General features: G+C 46.3%; 1 protein-coding gene across 5 annotated transcripts in view; it reads right to left on the bottom strand.

Moving 5' to 3' along the window:
- Positions 1 to 21776, bottom strand: part of TJP3 (tight junction protein 3) — a 628414-nt gene that overhangs the window by 108789 nt on the left and 497849 nt on the right. For all 5 annotated transcript variants that reach the window (XM_068233793.1, XM_068233794.1, XM_068233796.1 and 2 more), the window contains one exon: positions 14212 to 14282. In XM_068233793.1, the coding sequence (XP_068089894.1) occupies positions 14212 to 14282 (71 nt within the window). The remainder of the gene's footprint in view (positions 1 to 14211; positions 14283 to 21776) is intronic.

Genomic DNA, 21776 nt, shown 5'->3' on the forward strand with positions numbered 1-21776 from the left:
CGATTGTCGTGTGATTGGCTTCGATTGTCACGTAATTGGTTTTCGATTGTCGCGTGATTGGCTTCAATTGCCCTGATTGGTTTTGATTGTGCCAATTGCCCTCTGATTGGCTGTTTTGCCCTGGGTCTCGATTGCCTCAATTGCCCTGTGATTAGCATCGATTGTCGTGTGATTGGCTTCGATTGTCATGTAATTGGTTTTTGCTTGTCGTGTTATTGGATTCAATTGCTCCTTGATTGGCTTTGATTGCGCAGATTGCTGTAATTGTGTTGTAATTGCCTCGTGATTGTTTTTGATTATTTGTGATTGCTCTCTGATCCCCAACCCCCCCCCCCCCCCCCCCCCCCACCGTCACTATCCTAGTGATCTAAAAACAGTGATCAGTGAAAACTGTCACTTTTTTAGTATCACTAGTGGTAACAGGCCAGTTAGCTAGGCAAAAGGGTTGTTAGTGTCAGTTAGTGCTCAGCCCACTGCACCACAGTCACTAATTAGCGTCATCACTGTCGCTAATCAGCATTGGTACTATATAGTATCTGTAAGTGATCATTAGTGATCACAGTCAGATCTATATTAGGGTCACTAGGATCCACAAAAAAATGCAGTGTTTGCCCGATCAGACCTGATCGTTCGCCTGCACTGCGTTCAGCCCGCCCCACCGCAGTGACAGAAATTTATTTTTTCTGATCACTGCAAAAAACACTGTACACTAGCTGTGGCACTGTAAACAGCAGTTTTTTTTTTTTTTAATCAAAACTCAGTGACCACAGCTTTCTACCTCTCAAGTACTCCCTTTCGCTAGGTAGGTGCTCTTTTTCCTGGGTAGTCTCAGAGGAATACCTCCTAAATTTAGCAGGCCACCATGGCAAAAAAGAGGTTTTCCAATGAAGACATCTACAGGTACATGGACCAGTCGGATGAGGATGATTGGGTCGACTTATTCGACGAATCTTCTGGTTCAGAGTACGATCCTGTAGACAGCAGTGGCTCTCTGACTGATAGTTCCGATGACGAGGTTGAGGTCCCGGCTAGAGCCAGGCGTACCACACCCCATGTCACTGGACTGCAGGTGGCGGAAGATCAGTCTCAAGGGCAGCAGAGTGATGCTGGCGCTGATCTGATTTTTCTTAGTGAGGCATGCACCAGCAGCGCAGCATCTCCTGGACCTCTCAACACCAGTACTTCCGTAGAAGACCCTGGTGAAGTGGCGAACACAAGCCCGGAAGTAGAAACTGGTTCGGTGGTACCTGGTTCGGTGGTAACTGGTTCGGCAAACCCTGATTGGCATTCCTTGATCCCGCCGCACCCGTACTGCCCCCTTTCACCGCCCAGTCTGGAGTCCAGGTGGAGACAGTTGAACTAGGATCGGCCCTAGACTTTTTTTTAACTGTTCCTCACCCAGGATCTCCTTGACTTAATTGTGGCTGAGACCAACCGTTATGCCACACAATTTATAACCGCCAATCCGACAAGCTGCCACGCCCAGCCTTTTCGGTGGAAACCACTCCAAGTTTCCGAACTTAAAATTTGTTTGGGCCTTCTCCTCAACATGGGTATTACAAAAAAAAATGTATTGCGCTCTTATTGGTCTACACGCCCAATACATAACATGCCCGTGTTCTCTGCTGTCATGTCCAGGGCGCGATTTGAGATCATCCTGCGCTTCCTGCATTTCAATGACAACGACACCTGTCATGCAAGAGCCCACCCAGCTTATGACTGGCTCCACAAAATTCGGCCCCTCATAGTCCACCTGTTATCCACATTTGCAGATGCTTATACCCCTGAACAGAACATCTGTGTAGACAAGTCCCTCGTACATTTTACCGGGCGCCTTGGCATCAAACAGTACATCCCAAGCAAGCGCGCCCGGTATGGGGTGAAACTGTATAAGCTCTGTGATAGGGCCACAGGCTATACATCTCGTTTTAGGGTCTATGAGGGAAAAGACTCAAAATTGGAGCCGGTCCGATGTCCTGACTACCTGGGGAGCAGTGGAAAGATTGTGTGGGACTTGGTGTCACCCTTGTTCCATATGGGGTACCATCTTTATGTGGGCAACTTTTACACAAGTGTGGCCCTCTTTCAGCACTTAAAGTTAGAAGGAATCCGATGCTGTGGCACCGTGCGGCCTAGTCGCCGGGGCTTCCCCCAACGGCTCGTTAACACCAGACTTCAATGGGGGGAGAGGGCCGCCTTGTGTACCGATGACTTGCTCTCGGCGAAATGGAAGGACAAGAGGGACGTTTACCTTCTGTCTACCATTCACACAGACACGACAGTACAAATTACACGGGCAACAGAGGTCATTGAAAAGCCCCTCGCCGTCCACAACTATAATGCCAACATGGGAGGGGTGGACTTCAATGACCAGATGTTAGGGCCCTATTTAATTTCCCGGAAAACCAGACGCTGGTATAAGAAAGTGTCTGTGTATTTAATTCAATTGGCGATGTACAACAGCTTTGTTCTCTACAGTAAGGCTGGGAGAACTGGATCTTTCCTTCAATTCCAGGAAGAGATCGTTTCGGCACTCCTGTATCCAGAAGGTGCCAGAGCCCAACCCCCAAATGCAACTAGCCGGCTGCATGGAAGGCATTACGCCTACCCGATTCCCAGTACCCCAACTCAACGCAACCAGAGAAAAAGATGTCGTGTCTGCAGCAAGGCTGGAATAAGGCGTGACACCCCCGTTTACTGTCCCTCCTGTCCTGACCAGCCTGGCCTATGCCTAGGGGAGTGTTATGAGAGGTACCACAAGAAGGCACACTTTCAGAACCTAGGGAACTACAGACACAGCAGTAGGCACACAAGGGTTTCTCTGTGCTATTTCACACTGGCGCGATGCGTTAGGGCAAATTGCCTAGAAGTGCTTGACTTAACGCTAGTGCATGCCTACGTTACTGCGTGGCTTCTGCGGCAATTTGGGTCGGCACGGAAGTCATGTTAGTCTATGGCGACGCAGTTAATTACTAGGCCGAATGCTACTCTTGTGGTATTCCCTGAAGATCTATTTTGAACGAGACGGTGCGGCGGGCTCGACCGACCGGATAGGCCAGTATGCAGTGTGAACCCAAACATCAGGTTTTGAGAGATCCAAATACACTGGCCTGCCAGAAACCTCTCCTTTCACTTGGGACAGAATGCATAATGTACTTCACCACATATCTGTGCGATTTGCACTTTGCACATTGACCCATGGGGGAGGAGAAGTTTATCCTCAGCTCGCAGGTAAACAAAACAAAAAAAACAGGTAAACAAAAAAGTTAATATTTGGTTACCAATGTTATTGTTTGGTTTGAACATATTTAATAAAGTTTAAAAAGTTAATGTTATTGAAGTGCTTTGCTGCTTGCTTCTTTTTTTTTTTTTTTCTTCTTCTCTCTTTTTTTCCAACCGACCAATCAGCTGCAGCACTGAAGATGTATCCTGACAGAAGCATTGCGCTTCTGTCAGGTTACACAAAATCGGTGCATGCAGCGCTGTAGGACGAGATTTCTCCTCCACAGTAAAAAAGATACGTTTGCCGAGGCATATGGGCCGAGGAGTGGTGTTGGGGTTCATATGCTTTGGCAAACACTTTGCATCAAAAAAGAACTCAAGCAATGATTTCTCCATTCACATCGATCGATGTGGATGAATAAATCAGGATTGCCTGGGCATACGAGCTGGTGGGTTTGGATTTTTGGGGTGGCAGCTCCTATGTCCAGGCAGACGCCTTCCCCTCCTTTTTGTTTTGTTTTTTCGTTTTTCTTCTCTCTTTTTTCTAACCAGACCGACCGACCAATCAGCTGCAGCACTGATGGTGCATCCTGACAGAAGCATTGCGCTTCTGTCAGGTTACACAAAATCGGTGCATGCAGCGCTGTAGGATGAGATTTCTCCTCCACAGTAAAAAAGATACTTTTGCCGAGGCATATGGGCCGAGGAGTGGTGTTGGGGTTCATATGCTTTGGCAAGCACTTTATATCAAAAAAGAACTCAAGCAATGATTTCTCCATTCACATCGATCGATGTGGATGAATAAATCAGGATTGCCTGGGCATACGAGCTGGTGGGTTTGGATTTTTGGGGTGGCAGCTCCTATGTCCAGGCAGACGCCTTCCCCTCCTTTTTGTTTTGTTTTTTCGTTTTTCTTCTCTCTCTTTTCTAACCAGACCGACCGACCGACCAATCAGCTGCAGCACTGATGGTGCATCCTGACAGAAGCATTGCGCTTCTGTCAGGTTACACAAAATCGGTGCATGCAGCGCTGTAGGACGAGATTTCTCCTCCACAGTAAAAAAGATACGTTTGCCGAGGTATATGGGCCGAGGAGTGGTGTTGGGGTTCATATGATTTGGCAAGCACTTTGTATCAAAAAAGAACTCAAGCAATGATTTCTCCATTCACATCGATCGATGTGGAGGAATAAATCAGGTTTGCCTGGGCAGACGAGCTGGTAGGTTTGGATTTTTTGGGGTGGCAGCTCCTATGTCCAGGCGGACGCCTTCCCCTCTTTCTTTTCTTTTTTTCACATTTTTTTGGCAGATATTTGTTCATCCACATTGATCGATGCGAATGAAGGGATGTTTGCCGTTCATTTTTCCTTTTAGCCCAGAATGCACTACCTGTATGCCCAATATAAGGAGTATAGAAGAAATACTAGTCATACATGTAATGATTGCAGAGACCCTAAAATGCCAGGACAGACCCCACAAATGACCCCATTTTGGAAAGAAGACACCCCAAGGTACTCCATTAGGAGTATGGTGAGTTCATGGAAGATTTTACTTTTTGTCACAAGTTAGCGGAAAATGATTTTTATTGGGTTTTTTTTTTACCAAGTGTCATTTTCCGCTAACTTGTGACAAAAAATAAAATCTTCTATGAACTCACCATACTCTTAACGGAATACCTTGGGATGTCCTCTTTGTAAAATGGGGTCATTTGTGGGGTTCCTATACTGCTCTGGCATTTTAGGGGCCCTAAACCGTAAGGAGGAGTCTTGAAACCAAATGTTTCAAAATGGCCTGTGAAATGCTTAAGGTACTCATTGGACTCTGGGCCCCTTAGCGCAGTTAGGGTGCAAAAAAGTGCCACACATGTGGTATCGCCGTACTCAGGAGAAGTAGTACAATGTGTTTTGGGGTGTATTTTTACACATACCCATATGTATGTAAATTGACAATTGTGTGTAAAGAAATCAAAAAATTGTCATTTACAGAGATATTTCTCCCACCCAGCATGGGTATGTGTAAAAATACACCCCAAAACACATTGTACTACTTCTCCTGAGTACGCCGATACCATACCACATGTGTGTGGCACATTTTTGCACCCTAACTGCGCTAAGGGGCCCAGAGTCCAATGAGTACCTTAAGCATTTCACAGGTCATTTTGAAACATTTGGTTTCAAGACTACTCCTCACGGTTTAGGGCCCCTAAAATGCCAGAGCAGTATAGGAACCCCACAAATGACCCCATTTTAGAAAGAGGACATCCCAAGGTATTCCGTTAGGAGTATGGTGAGTTCATAGAAGATTTTATTTTTTGTCACAAGTTAGCGGAAAATGACACTTGGTAAAAAAAAAACCCAATAAAAATCATTTTCTGCTAACTTGTGACAAAAAGTAAAATCTTCTATGAACTCACCATACTCCTAATGGAGTACCTTGGGGTGTCTTCTTTCTAAAATGGGGTCATTTGTGGGGTTCCTATACTGCCCTAGCATTTCAGGGGCCCTAAACCGTGAGGAGTAGTCTTGAAACCAAATGTCGCAAAATGACCTGTGAAATGCTAAAGGTACTCATTGGACTCTGGGCCCCTTAGCGCAGTTAGGGTGCAAAAAAGTGCCACACATGTGGTATCGCCGTACTCAGGAGAAGTAGTATTTTTATACATACCCATGCTGGGTGGGAGAAATCTCTCTGTAAATGGAAAATTGTGTGTAAAAAAAAATCAAAAAATTGTCATTTACAGAGATATTTCTCCCTCCCAGCATGGGTATGTGTAAAAATACACCCCAAAACACATTGTACTACTTCTCCCGAGTATGGCGATACCATATGTGTGACACTTTTTTGCAGCCAAACTGCGCTAAGGGGCCCACTGCGCTAAGGGGCCCACTACCTTTAGGCTTTACAGGGGTGCTTACAATTCAGCACCCCCAAAATGCCAGGACAGTAAACACACCCCACAAATTACCCCATTTTGAAAAATAGACACTTCAAGGTATTCATTGAGGGGCATGTTGAGTCCATGGCAGATTTCATTTTTTTTTGTTACAAGTTAGCAGAAATGGAAACCTTTTTTTTTCTTTTTTGTGACAAAGTGTCATTTTCCGCTAACTTGTGGCAAAAAATAAAATCTTCTATAACCTCACCATGCCTCTTAGTGAGTACTTTGGGATGTCTTCTTTCCAAAATGGGGTTATTTGTGGGGTATTTATACTATCCTGGAATTTTAGCACCTCATGAAACATGACAGGTAGTCAGGAAAATCAGAGATGCTTAAAAATGGGAAAATTCACTTTTGGCACCATAGTTTGTAAACACTATAACTTTTACCCAATCCAATAAATATACACTGAATGTTTTTTTTTTTATCAAAGACATGTAGCAGAATAACTTCCGCGCTCAAATGTATAGGAAATTTTACTTTATTTGAAAAATGTCAGCACAGAAAGTTAAAAACGTCATTTTTTTGACAAAATTCATGTCTTTTTTGATGCATATAATAAAAACTAAAACTCGCAGCAGCAATCAAATAGCATCAAAAGAAAGCTGTATTAGTGACAAGAAAAGGACGCAAAATTCATTTAGGTGGTAGGTTGTATGACCGAGCAATAAACCGTTAAAGCTGCAGTGGTCTGAATGGAAAAAACAGCGCTGGTCCTTAAGGGGGGGTGTAAAGGCTGAGTCCTCAAGTGGTTAATCTACCTTCTAGACAGATCCCCTGACAAGCTGACGGCGACGGCTAATGGGGAAGCTCATTATGTCAGAGGGGATTCCTTGTTACAGTGCAGTAGTGTGTTATACTATTCTCATGTTTCCCCGTATAAGCCAACACTATTCAGCATGTCATCTGCCACAGTAACCTGCTAGGATGAGCGAGAGACAACCGCTCTCGCTCCTATTCTGCCCAGCCAATCTCCCAGAAGGAGACTTCCGTATCAGGCTGCCGCCGTATCATTAGTTGTTTGCCATCACTACGCATCGGAAGCAGGAGCCGAAGGGAAGAAGCAATGATGCGCCCTCCTCCTATGGTTGCCGTTGCGTAGCGATGGCAAACAACTAATGATGCGGCGGCAGCCCAACACGGAAGTCTCCTTCTGGGAGATTGGCTGGGCAGAATAGGAGCGAGAGCGGTTGTCTCTCGCTCCTCATAGCAGGTTACTGTGGCAGATGACATGCTGAATAGTGTTGGCTTATACAGGGAAACATGAGAATAGTATAACACACTACTGCACTGTAACAAGGAATCCCCTCTGACATAATGAGCTTCCCCATTAGCCGTCGCCGTCAGCTTGTCAGGGGATCCATCTAGAAGGTAGATTAAAAGAAAAATAAACAGTGCACAGCAAAAAGATATGCTGTGTTTGCACAGACTGTTAATGCAATTTTGATTTATGTTATTGACAGAAATTTGTTAAGTTCGATAGTATTCCTTTAACAATCCCTGCTGTGGTCTAAATATGTAAGGATTCAGAGTCTGATCCAAAGTATTAGGAACGCTGTTCAAAATGTAAACGCTCATCCTTGCTTTCCATCCACAGTGTCACTGTCTCTCCCTTTTTGTCACCTCCTCTCCCCAATGTAGCTTTCTATCCCTCTCTGTATCACTACCCCACCTCTGTCAATCCACCCAACCCTCCCTCCATCATGTGGCATGTACACACGCTAGATGAAACTTAGTGGGCGCTAAAGTTGCTGATATTTCACTGCAGCTAAACCTAATCCCAGTGTCACAGAAACTCTTTTCCACGATACCCAACCATAAACCCACACCCCCCACTGATGCTTTAAGCTATCCCCCCGGCGATGCCTAACCATAAACCACCATCCCCATCATTACCCCTCTCCCCTTGCACCCCCCATCCTGACACCTAACCTAAAAAACTCTCCCTCCTAACACCTAACCTTAACCGTGCCCCCTGCCAGAGATAACAAAAAATGTTGGTCACCTCCCTTGGTCATAGATTGAAATGTGGGGCATCGGGGCCACCCCCTATGTAAACTGTGGCTACAAATAGCAGGTACCCAAATCTCATAGTTACAGTATATAGTTATTTGGGTTGAAAAAAGACATACGTCCATCGAGTTCACCCACAGAACAAAGTAAAACACACCAGCCTGCTCCCTCACATATCCCTTTTGATCCAGAGGAAGACGAAAAACCCTTACAAGGCATGGACCAATTAGCCTCAAAAGGCAAAAAAATCCTTCCCGACTCTAGATGGCAATCAGATAAAATCCCTGGATCAACATCATTGGGCATTACCTAGTAATTGTAGCAATGGATGTCTTTCAATGCAAGGAAAGCATCTAAGCCCCCTTTAAATGCCGGTATAGAATTTGCCATAACGACTTCCTGTGGCAATGCATTCCACATCTTAATCACTCTTACTGTAAAGAACCCTTTCCTAAATAAATGGCTAAAACGTTTTTCCTCCATGCGCAGATCATGTCCTCTAGTCCTTTGAGAAGGCCTAGGGACAAAAAGCTCTACCTATATCATTTTAAATGTACATGTCGCAAAGAAAGACAACAAGAACACCTCAATGCTTTCTCTCTCAGGCAGTGGATTTTAATTTTTCTTCACTTACAGTGGAGGAAATAATTATTTGACCCCTCACTGATTTTGTAAGTTTGTCCAATGACAAAGAAATGAAAAGTCTCAGAACAGTATCATTTCAATGGTAGGTTTATTTTAACAGTGGCAGATAGCACATCAAAAGGAAAATCAAAAAAATAACCTTAAATAAAAGATAGCAACTGATTTGCATTTCATTGAGTGAAATACGTTTTCGAACCCTCTAACAATAAAAGACTTAATACTTAGTGGAAAAAACCTTGTTTGCAAGCACAGAGGTCAAACGTTTCTTGCAATTGATGACCAAGTTTGCACACATTTTAGGAGGAATGTTGGTCCACTCCTCTTTGCAGATCATCACTAAATCCCTAAGGTTTCGAGGCTGTCTCTGTGCAACTGAGCTTGAGCTCCCTCCATAGGTTTTCTATTGGATTAAGGTCCGGAGACTGACTAGGTCACTCCATGACCTTAATGTGCTTCTTCTTGAGCCACTCCTTTGTTGCCTTTGCCACCGGCGTACCTACCGGGGATGCGACCCCCTCAGCCGCAGGGGGGCCCGGGGCTGCTCTGGGGCCCGCTTACTGTGCGTGGGGGGAGCGCTGCTCTGGACCCCCCAGCAAGGTGCTCAACTGGCCGCAGTTCATTCCCCGCAGCCCCGCTCCAGCAGCCTGCATAGTCTCCGGCAGGCAGAGCAGGGCTACGGCAAGATGGCCGCCGAAGAAGCCCTACACTGGAGACTATTTGTGTCTCTAGTACAGGGCTTCGGCAGCCATCTTGCCGTAGCCCTGCACTCTGCCTGTCAGCGCGGGAGATGTGCTGCAGGAGGACTCGGGGAGCTGCAAGCCAGATGCCGGGAGAGGAGAAGACTTCTGTCAGGTAAGTGAATTGTTTTTTTTTTTCACAGGTGCATTTTTTTTCTAGTGTCTGCTGCCTACATTGTGATTTTCAGGTGTCTGCTGCCTACATTGTGATTTTCAGGTGTCTGCTGCCTACATTGTGATTTTCAGGTGTCTGCTTCCCACATTACGATTTTCTGGTCACTGCTGCCCACATTGCGATTTTCTGGTGACTGCTGCCCACATTGCGATTTTCTGGTGACTGCTGCCCACATTAGGATTTTCTGGTGTCTGCTGCCCACATTACGATTTTCTGGTCACTGCTGCCCACATTGCGATTTTCTGGTGTCTGCTGCCCACATTGCGATTTTCTGGTGTCTGCTGCCCACATTACGATTTTCAGGTGTCTGCTGCCCATATTATGATTTTCTGGTGTCTGCTGCCCACATTACGATTTTCAGGTGCCTGCTGCCCACATTACGATTTTCAGGTGTCTGCTGCCCACATTATGATTTTCTGGTGTCTGCTGCCCACATTACGATTTTCTGGTGTCTGCTGCCCACATTGAGATTTTCAGGTGTCTGCTGCCCACATTACGATTTTCTGGTCACTGCTGCCCACATTGCGATTTTCAGGTGTCTGCTGCCCACATTGCGATTTTCAGGTGTCTGCTGCCCACATTACGATTTTCAGGCGTCTGCTGCCCACATTACGATTTTCAGGTGTCTGCTGCCCACATTGCGATTTTCAGGTGTCTGCTGCCCACATTGCGATTTTCAGGTGTCTGCTGCCCACATTACGATTTTCTGGCCCACATTGTGATTTTCTGGTGAACACTGCCCACGTTACGATTGTCTGGTGAATGCTGTCCATGTTACAATTTTCTGGTGAACGCTGCCCACATTACGATTTTCTGGTGAACTCTGCCCACATTACGATTTTCTGTCCCACATTACGATATTCTGGTGAACGCTGCCCACATTACGATTGTCTGGTGAATGCTGTCCACGTTACAATCTTCTGGTGACTGCTGCTCACGTTACGATTTTCTGGTGACTGGTGCCCACATTACGATTTTCTGGCGAACTCTGCCCACATTACGATTTTCTGGTGAACTCTGCCCATATTATGATTTTCTAAAGGCCCACATTACAATTTTCTGGTGAACTCTGCCCACATTACGATTTTCTGGCCCACATTACGATTGTCTGGTAAAATGCTGCCCACTTTACAATTAATTTACAGTGAAACGCTGCCCCATTACGATTATTTGGCGCCTATGGGGGGGCCCCATCCAAATATTCGCAGGGGGGCCCAGTGATTTCTAGTTACGCCCCTGGCCTTTGCTGTATGTTTTGGGTCATTGTCGTGCTGGAACACCCATCCACGACCCATTTTCAGTTTCCTGGCAGAGGGAAGGAGGTTGTCATTCAGGATTTCACGATACATGGCTCCGTCCATTTTCCCGTTAATGCGATTAAGTTGTCCTGTGCCCTTAGCAGAAAAACACCCCCAAAGCAAAATGTTTCCACCCCCATGCTTGATGGTGGGGACGGTGTTTTGGGGGTCATAGGCAGCATTTTTCTTCCTCCAAACACAGCGAGTTGAGTTAATGCCAAAGAGCTCTATTTTGGTCTCATCAGACCACAGCACCTTCTCCCAGTCACTCACAGAATCATTCAGGCGTTCATTGGCAAACTTCAGACGGGCCTGCACATGTGCCTTCTTGAGCAGGGGGACCTTGCGAGCCCTGCAGGATTTTAATCCATTGCGGTGTAATGTGTTTCCAATGGTTTTCTTGGTGACTGTGGTCCCTGCTAATTTGAGGTCATTCACTAACTCCTCCCGTGTAGTTCTAGGATGCTTTTTCACCTTTCTCAGAACCATTGACACCCCACGAGGTGAGATCTTGCGTGGAGCCCCAGAGCGAGGTCGATTGATGGTCATTTTGTGCTCCTTCCATTTTCAAACAATCGCACCAACAGTTGTCACCGGAAGCAGGAGATTTGGGCGCATGAGACAAGTGGACAAAAAGGGCGCCCCATTCACTCCCATTATAAATATCGTTTAATGGGCGCCGAACAGGGAAAAAAGGGTGCCGGAGATAAATAACGTTTTACAAACGGCGCCAGGAGATTTTTAATGTTTTATAACTGTGTTTGTGATGATTTAACTTTACAAAACGAGCCTGTGAGGAATAACGTTTATAAAAAATACTAAACATATTTATCCTATTTAATGAAAACATTATTTAACATTTTAACCCTTACTGTTTGTAAAACATTATTATTCACAAAATAAAGCGATCAGTACCTAACCTAAATTGCAATATATTTTTTACAATCACGATTTGTAAAACATTTCTTAAAACATTATTATCCACCCAAAAAATGGATTTCAATTTTTTTATTTACATTTTTTATTTATTAAGGTTTGTAAAACATTATTATCCATAGGGGGTCTTAGGTTTAGGCACCACCAGGCGGTCTAGGGGTTAGGGATAGGTACAGGGAGGGCTTTGGGGTGGTTAGTTTTAGGCACTACCAGGGGGGTCTTAGGTTTAGGCACCACCAGGGGGGTCTTAGGTTTAGGCACCACCAGGGGGTCTAGGGGTTAGGGATAGGTACAGGGAGGGCTTTGGGGTGGTTAGTTTTAGGCACAACCAGGGGGGTCTTAGGTTTAGGCACCACCAGGGGGGTCTTAGGTTTAGGCACCAACAGGGGGGGTCTTAGGTTTAGGCACCAACAGGGGGGTCTTAGGTTTAGGCACCACCAGTGGGATCTTAGGTTTAGGCACCCACAGGGGGGTCTTAGGTTTAGGCACCCCCAGGGGGGTCTTAGGTTTAGGCACCACCAGTGGGATCTTAGGTTTAGGCCCCCCAGGGGGGTCTTAGGTTTAGGCACCACCAGGGGGGTCTTAGGTTTAGGCACCACCAGGGGGTCTAGGAGTTAGGGATAGGTACAGGGAGGGTTTTGTGTGAGAGTAGGGTTAGGTATAGTTTTAGTACAATTTTAATAATACTAATGAACAGTTATTATGAATGTACTTATATTAATATCATTGTTATAAACAATATTTTCACATTTTATTATAATAATAAACGATAAATCAACATTATTCATAACAATATATAATTATAATGTTTAAACAAATATTACTGTTTTTTTAACAAACGTAATTATAAGTTTCAGTTTACAAACAGGGAAGATTAATGTTTTAAGAATTGCCGATTTCATACACATTATTTAATGATTTATAAATTGTTAAAACACTATTTGTAAACGAAATTCTACACAATAATTTTATAAACGATAATACTGCTTATCGGTTACACCACGCGCCCTTTTTTCCCGACGCCCTTTTTTGATGTACGCGTTGTCACCTTCTCTCCCAGCTTCTTGCTAATGGTTTTGTAGCCCATTCCAGCCTTGTGCAGGTCTACAATTTTGTCTCTGACATCCTTGGACAGCTCTTTGGTCTTTCCCATGTTGGAGAGTTTGGAGTCTGCTTGATTGATTGATTCTGTGGACAGGTGTCTTTTATACAGGTGACTAGTTAAGACAGGTGGCCTTAATGAGGGTGACTAATTGAGTAGAAGTGTCTAACCACTCTGTGGGAGCCAGAACTCTTAATTGTTGGTAGGGGTTCAAAAACTTATTTCACTCAATGAAATGCAAATCAGTTGCTAGCTTTTATTAAGGTTATTTTTTTGATTTTCCTTTTGATGTGCTATCTGCCACTGTTAAAATAAACCTACCATTGAAATGATACTGTTCTGAGACTTTTCATTTCTTTGTCATTGGACAAACTTACAAAATCAGTGAGGGGTCATATAATTATTTCCTCCACTGTATGTCACATGGGAGCACTCCAACCCCAGCATTGCTATATACTGTATGTATGTCTATAAAATAAAGAGCTAACATTTCTATGGATGGTGCAAGTGCTTTTCCTCTATGGACAGCACCATACACCGTACATATATAAGAGTGAGTGAGTAAAGTGTAATTCAGCCCCCCCCCCCCGACATTAAAATACGTCTGGTGCAGAACCCTCCAGCCAGATATTACCTGATGAGCCCCTAAATCTCCCCCCGCTTACCCCCCCCCCTCCTAGAAAAAAGATGTAACAGTAGAGTTAAAATATCTCACCTTTCCAAAGTTTACTGGTGTGATGTCAGGTGGGTCAAGAGGCTGTCAACACTATGTGAGCCGTAGAGAGAGATGCAAGAGTGAGGATCAAGAAATTGGACAGGTGAATTAACACCTTCCGCTCCTTACTGGCTTTGGTTTTCCCTCTTCCCTCACTCATCCCATGCAGTGACCCACCCTGCCTGTTAGTGAAAACAGGCCTATGCATTTACTTATGGACAGAGTTGAAGACTGATAGACAAATAGTTTGTTCCACACCTTTGTCTAATGCTAGATCAGAGAGAAAATTCTTAGCATCCCATTTTGGAGATCAGATTAATACAAATGTTGAATTTACTTTGCATATAATTTATGGTACCGTGCAAACCTGAAAAGAGGGTAAATAAGGTTTCTCAAGTTCTTGCAATGTTTTATATAAAGCACATTCTTACCCTCTCTGCAATCTCTCTCACTCCCTGCAGCTTTATGACTTTGGAAGTCCCCTCTTCACGAGAAACACTTTCTGCAAATAAATTAGCAAACTGTTACACATCGCAACCCTGAATTTGCAGCTAACATTTTATCCTTGTACCCATACAATTTCCGAACACCACATTTTCATGAAAGTAACGCACAATTCTTTGAATAATAAACAGTGTGGAAAGAGGTAAGAACCTTTTCTGTGTTTTTATTGTTGTCCTGCCTCAATTTGTAAGAGTTTCAGTCACTTCCTGTTGAGACAGAAAGAGGGAAATCTCCAAAAGAGTCACGCAGACCAGATCATATAAAAAATTGGTAGCATGAACAGGACATGTTCTAGAAAAAAATTGTGCTTTAGGCAGGGGCAAACCCAGGATTTTCAAGGGGGAATTCCTGAAAGGTCTCCCTCAGCCACACAATACAGAATAATAATATGGTAGGACATCATGCTGGGTACACATAATGCAATTTCCCCTCCGACTGACAGCATCTGACAAATTTCTTCAATTTCCAATCTGCTCCCAATCAACAACAGGATCGTTTTTCTCTTGGATTGATCATAATGGTACATGCTAGCCTGACTTCAGCATGTAGTGTGGTTGGTGGTATAGGGGGTAAGTCAGATACCTACTACACACTGAGACCTGGGTTCAATTCCCGGAAAAGGTATGTAAGCTGGCTTTTGAAAAAGTACAAATCCTCAAGCACGCTACTTTTTCTATTGGATTGATCATAATGGTACATGCTAAGCTGGCTTTAGCATGTAGTGTGGTTGGTGGTATAGGGGGTAAGTCAGATACCTACTACACACTGCGGCTTTTCTCCCTGTGGCGGTTGGGGGTTGAGTGGTGCGGCTGGTGGTAGCGGCAGAAGGATGTGTTGGGTCCCGCATTCCACAGCCACTGTCTGCAATGCTGATCCTCCGTGCCAAACCCACCGACTCATCCTCCTCCTCAGAGTCAAAGCTGACATTCCCATCCTGTGGATGGTAGTCACGGTCCTTCATCCCATCATCAACATCATACCCCCCTCCTCAAAACCCAGAACATCCTCCTCATACTCCTTGCGGCTAACAGCCCTGAGTTCAATCGTGGTGCCTGGAGCGAAAAGCTCGCTGACTGAGGGTAGGCTGCTCGCTGGGGTCGACACGGACACGGCAGACTTTCTGAGGGTGGCCGTAATGTTGCTCCCTGTCCTCTTGCCCTTGCTGCCCCTCCCCTGGCTGCCGGTGCCAGCAGACATAGTACAACTTATACGTGATGATGTCACCAGATGATGTGGGGTACTTTTACTTTAATGAAATCGGGGTTGGACTTTAAATCAAATCAGCACGGAGTGACAGACCGCAGAGTAGAGGACAGACCGTGCACACTATCTGTCTAACTGTCACACTGACAATGCTCAGCACAGCAGCACTGCAGTAATCTGTAGTAAGCTAACACAGTACTACTCTCCCTAACAACTAACTGCAGTACTAACTATATAATACAATAACACAGTAATCCTATACTGTCCTGCTGGCCTGCACAGCACACACAGACACAGACAGCAGGACCTAACTGAGTGCATGAAATCAAACAATTACACTAGCTAGCTAAAAAAAACAATAGAACAATAGTGTAGTGAAGGTGTTTAGCACTCAAAGCTTTAGGTTTATCACTGTATACAGGCAGCACTTGCTAAGCCAACAGCACTGGAGCAAGTCTGTCAGTGACCAGCCAGCCAGCCAGCCAGCCACACAAGCAAGGACGATCTGTCTCATCATGCCAGCCCTCTTATTACACAGGGAGGCTGGCCAGGGTTCCCTTCTGTGATTGGGTGCCAGGGCTTAGGCTAGGAGGCCTCTGATTGGCTCAATGAGATCAGGTGGGGCTGGCCAGAGTTCCCCTCTCTGATTGGTTGCTAGGGCTTTTGCAAGGCTGGGAGCCCTCTGATTGGCTCAATGACATTATATCCCTTGTTACAGTACCCAGATCCGCATATATGTCGGATATTCGCGGGTATCCGGATTATGCGGCCAGATACCCGCATAGAGCTATCCGGATCTGGGCCCAGGTATCCGGAATCCGGATCCAACCCGAATAGCGGAAAATGGTCGGCTACCCGTGTTAATCCGGATCCGGATAAGCATCCCTGCTTCTCTGACTTTCTCTTCTTTTGAGGCTCATGCTGTCTGCATCTACTCCCCTCACCACTTCCAGGGTGCTGTCATCTACCGTCCTCCTGGACCAGCCTCCACCTTCATTGACCACTTTTCCATATGGCTTCTCCACTTTCCATCCAGACATTCCTTCCATCATCATTGGGGACTTTAACATCTTCATAGACACTAACTGTTACACTACCACAACATTCCTCTCACTCACCTCATCCTATGACCTCTCCCAGTGGTCCTCAACCCCCACCCACAAAGATGGCCACACTTTGGACCTAGTTTTTACCTGGCTCTGCCCAGTTTCCACATTTAATAACTCTTCATTCCCACTTTCAGATCACAATCTCATAACTTTTACAATCAGCCCCTCCCTGCCTCCTCCAGCTACTTTTGTGCAGCCATCACGCTTATGCAGGAATTATCGCAACCTCAACCTCTGCTCCCTAGATGATTCTCTACAACCCCTGGGCTCCCTGTCGTCCTACACTGACCCAGAGAGTCAGCATCCATCTACTACTCCACCACATTCACCGCTGTCCTAAACACAGCCGCCCCTCCCACCAACTTCCTCCCCCGCCACATCAATAGACAGCCCTGGCTGACTGTACCCATCAAACAACTAAAAAGACAGTCCAGGGCAGCATAACGGCAGTGGAGGAAAAGCTTCAATGCAGACGACTTCGTCCACTATAAAAACATGCTGCTTCAGCTCAGGGATGCTCTCACTTGCAAAGCAGTCATACTTCTCTAGGGTTATGGGATTGTGAAGAAATAAGTGTAAAAACGTTTTAACATCTTCAGCTCTCTTCTCCACCCCCCACCTCCCCCTACAACCACATGCTTGTCTGCAGAAGACTTTGCAGCATATTTCGTGAGCAAAATTGAAACACTACAGAACAGCTTTCAAAAGCAACCCTCTTCACCGGTCCAATCACCTCTTCCTTTTCCTCTCTGCCCAGCAGCTCCCCTAACTATCCCTCTCTACATAACCACTCACTCACTCAAACCTCCTCCCTGCTAACAACCTTCTCTTCCTTAACTGAACAGGGTCTATCTTTACTAATCTTTAAAGCTCATCTTACTACATGCACCTTGGACCCTATTCCCTTACCTTATCCCCCAGATTATCCCCCAGCTCTCCTCCCCCATCATTCCTGCTTTAACACGGTTTAACCTTTCCATCTCCACTGGCATTTTCCCTTCTTCATTTAAACAAGCTATCATAACCCCTCTAATCAAAAAGCCCTCCTTAGACCCTACTGTCCTTACTAATTACCGCCCAGTCTCTCTCCTTCCCTTTGCCTCCAAACTGCTGGAATGCCACATTTACTCAGAGTTGTCTAACTTTCTCTCTGCTAATTCCCTGTTGGACCCCTTCCAGTCTGACTTAAGCCCTTAGCACTCTACGGAAACAGTTCTCACTAAGGTTGCCAATGACCTCCTGTCCTCCGCCTTTGACACTGTTGATCATACCCTACTTCTCCAGACCCTCTCAACACTGGGCATCAAGGGCATAGCACACTCCTGGATCAACTCTTACCTGTCTGGACGTTCCTTCATGGTCTCCTATGCCAATACCAACTCCTCTCCGCGCCCAATGTCTGTGGGAGTACCACAAGGGTCCGTCCTTGGACCCCTCTTTTCCATTTACACCCATGGCTTGGGACAAATAATAAGCTCTTTTGGGTTTCAATATCACCTCTATGCAGATGACACTCAATTTATTCTGCCCCAGACCTCTCCACACTACTATCAAAAGTCCCCGAATGTCTATCCGCTGTGTCTACATTTATGTCATCCCGCTTCCTCAAACTCAATATGAGCAAAACGGAGATTGTGATATTTCCACCTTCGCTCTCTGTTCCACTCCCATTGTCACAATTAATGTAGATAACACCCCAATAGCATCAACCCCCAAAGCTTATTGTCTAGAGGTAACTCTGGACTCTGACCTCTCCTTTAAACCACATATTAACACTTTAACTACCTCCTCCTACTTTCATCAAAAACATTTCCAGAATCTGTCCCTTCCTTATACAAGAAGCAACTAAAATGCTTGTGCATGCCCTAATCATCTCCCGTCTTGACTACTGCAACACCCTACTCTGTGGTCTACCAAAAAGCAGACTGGCACCTCTCCAATCCCTATTAAACTCTGCTCCCCGCAGGGGCGCCTCTAGCCATTTTGTCACTCCAGGCAAGAAAACCTGTGGCGCGCCCCCCCCATGAAAATAATCTTAAAGTACCCCTGACCCAGACCTTGGTCCCGATATTTTTAATATCGTTTACGTTATTTGTGCTGTGTGACTAGCACACAGCACCACCCTGCCCCTCCTGTGCCCCCTGTAGACCCCATTCTGCTTAGTCGAAGATTACGACTATGGACAGGGAGAAAGTGGCAGTTCCTTGTCCCCTCTGCCCATCCATAATGCAGCCCCTCCACTTGACGCTCTAGTTCCGCTCATGAAACACTGCATGCAGAGGGCCGCGGAACTGCGCTGTGTGCGGATGTGATTATTGAGGTCGGATATCCTTCCAACCTCAATCGCCACAAGACCGCACACAGCACAGCTCCCCTGCATGCTGTGTGCAGCAGATCATAACGGGAACTAAAGCGGCAGGTGGAAGGGGCTGAGTTGAGCATGGGCACAGGGAGGAAGAACTGCCACTTCCTCCTTGCCCATATGTGATGTCAGAACGGGGGCCGCAGGGAGTGCTGGAGGTGGGAGGATTACGCTGTTTGCTAGTCACACAGCACCAGGGAGGAAAACATATTAAAAATACTGGCATCAGGGGTACATTAATGCTGCAATCTTTCACCAAAAAATAATGGTAACGTGCAGTATACGTTACCTGTCTGTGTCCACCAATGGCTCCGTCTCCGCACTGCCTAACATACACACGCCCCGGGTGGTTACCAGCGTATATATGCGTGCCTGTGTGATGTCACATACACACGCACGTATACACCGGCAACCACGTAGGGCACATGTATGTGAGGCAGAGTAGAGACGGACACTGCCAGGTAACCTATACTGCACAGGGCACCTGGGATCACAATTTACATTACGGGATAGCGTCGGGTGGTCAGATGCGGCGTCACAAGACCAATTCCTGATCAGTTTCAGTATGAAATTTATCGGGAATCAGACTGTGGTGTATGGGCAGCTGACAGATCTCTCTCTGATCAGATTCGTTCAGAGAGAAATCTGTCTCTTGGTTGATCTGCCTATCATGGCTAGATGTATATGGGCACTCAGAGCAAAATCCTAGGTAATTGCTCTTACTTTGTGTGCCCTTGTTCATCTCCCCCCCCCCCCACTGTCAGCATGTATGCAGCTGTATATAGCTTCTCTTCCCCCCAGCACCTGATGGTCAGCCAGCAAGGGTTTTTTATCAGGAGTGACGATCTCCTGGCAGCAGCAGCGCGGATAAGAGCAGCAGGGGTCAGGGGATGTGTCAGTCGCCAGACAGGCAGCTGTGCACTATGAGCAGCTCAGAGCTGTGTATACCAGCATTGTTCTGCTCACGTTACAATGCCTCGTCCTCCTCTCTCCTCTGCACTGATCAGCATTGCAGCGCTGATCCCAGTCTCATACCTCCCAACTTTTTTGAGATGAGACAGCGGGACACTTAAGCCACACCCCCTGACACACCCCTAGTCAATCATTTATATATATATATATATATATATATATATATATATATATATATATATATCTATATATATCTATATATATATCTATATCCTTTATTAAAAAATAATTGTGGGTGGGGAGAAAGGTGAGGGTGCCCAGGGTGAGGAGGTAAAAAGTGATCGAGGACCCAGCCGGCGGATGCGGTGTGTGGGATGCGGGTCTCGGATGATATTATCCCTCCCTCCCTCTGAATGTGCCCCCCTGTATGTAGAAATTAGGAGCGCAGCGGAGCGGGCAGGCACTCACCATTCCTTATTGCGTACCGGGCATTTGGTCTTCTCCGCTTCCTGTGACGTCACAGGAAGTAGATGGAAGCAAGAGATGCCCGGTACGAGGAGGAATGGTAAGACTGACCGCTCTCCGCTGCGCTCCTAATTTCTACATACAGGGGGACACTGGGGGGCACATTCGGAGGGAGGGACAATATCCAAAACCAGCATCCTACACACCGCTACCGCCGGCTGGGTGCTCAATCCTTTTTTTTGCACATCTGACCCCCCAGCCGCCCGGGACACTGGGGGGGTCATAACGGGATAGTGGGACAGCCCCCCCCAATCGGGACTGTCCCGCCGAAACCGGGACGGTTGGGGGCTATGCCCAGTCTCCCCCCTGCAGCTCACCTCTGCCTGCTCGTCACACAGGGACACAGGGGAAGCTTCAATGGGTCAGACAGCGGAAAGCCCCTGGGGACCCGAACTTCCTGCTGGCGGGGGCGTTAGGTGAGTTGTTAGAGGCTCCGCACGCACGCAGTAAATAAATTGTGCAGCTGCTGCTAGGAGAGGGGCGGGATAGGCGATTAGGAGGAGGTGGAGGAGTGCGTGATTTCTTGGCTGCAAGTCTATTGGCTGGGCCTGGGCGGGGGGCGTGGATACAGGCGGCAGAGCACATGGTGTAAATAAACCACGATCAGAGCAGCCGCAGCTGATTGTAATAGCGCCAATCAGCCACAGTCTCCCCCCGCCGCAGCGCGCCCCCCCCCCCCCCCTTTATGTCGCTCCAAGCAGCTGCCTTTAGTGCCAGTGGCTTTAGGCGCCCCTGGCCCCCCGTCTCATCCACCTCTCTTCTAGATCCTCTGAGGCAGCCCCTCTCTGCCAATCCCTCCATTGGTTACCAGTTGCCCATAGGATCCAGTTTAAACTTCTCACACTTGCCTACAAAGCTCTACACAAGCTATCGCCTCCATACATTTTATCTTTAATCTCCAGATACCTCCCCGCCCGGACCCTCCGTTCCTCACAAGAGACCCTTTTGTCCTCCAGCCTAGTCACCTCCTCTCACTCTCGCATCCAAGACTTCTCACGGGCTATCCCTTTTCCTTTGGAACTCTCTCCCTCAGTCGGTTCGTCATGCCACGAGTCTGGAAACCTTTAAACGTACTCTGAAAACACCCCTGTTCAGAGACAAGCCTATAATTTGCTATAGGCAGCACTGAAGGCACACTGGCTCACCCACTAATCCTTATGTTTCCTTCCTTTTTGTTTCCTCCCCACTACCCTCTAGATTGTAAGCTCACAAGGGCAGGGACCTCCTCCTAGTGTTTCTCATACTGCTGTAAGTTTAACATATGTACATGTACCAACTACACATCAACTATGTATGTATTTGTATTTATTCTATTTAATGTCATGACTGTACAGTGTCTTGTATTTCGTATGTATATTTGTTCCCCATTATTTGTTTGTAT

The sequence above is a fragment of the Hyperolius riggenbachi genome, chromosome 1 (assembly GCF_040937935.1).
Source record: "Hyperolius riggenbachi isolate aHypRig1 chromosome 1, aHypRig1.pri, whole genome shotgun sequence".
Classification (NCBI taxonomy): domain Eukaryota; kingdom Metazoa; phylum Chordata; class Amphibia; order Anura; family Hyperoliidae; genus Hyperolius; species Hyperolius riggenbachi.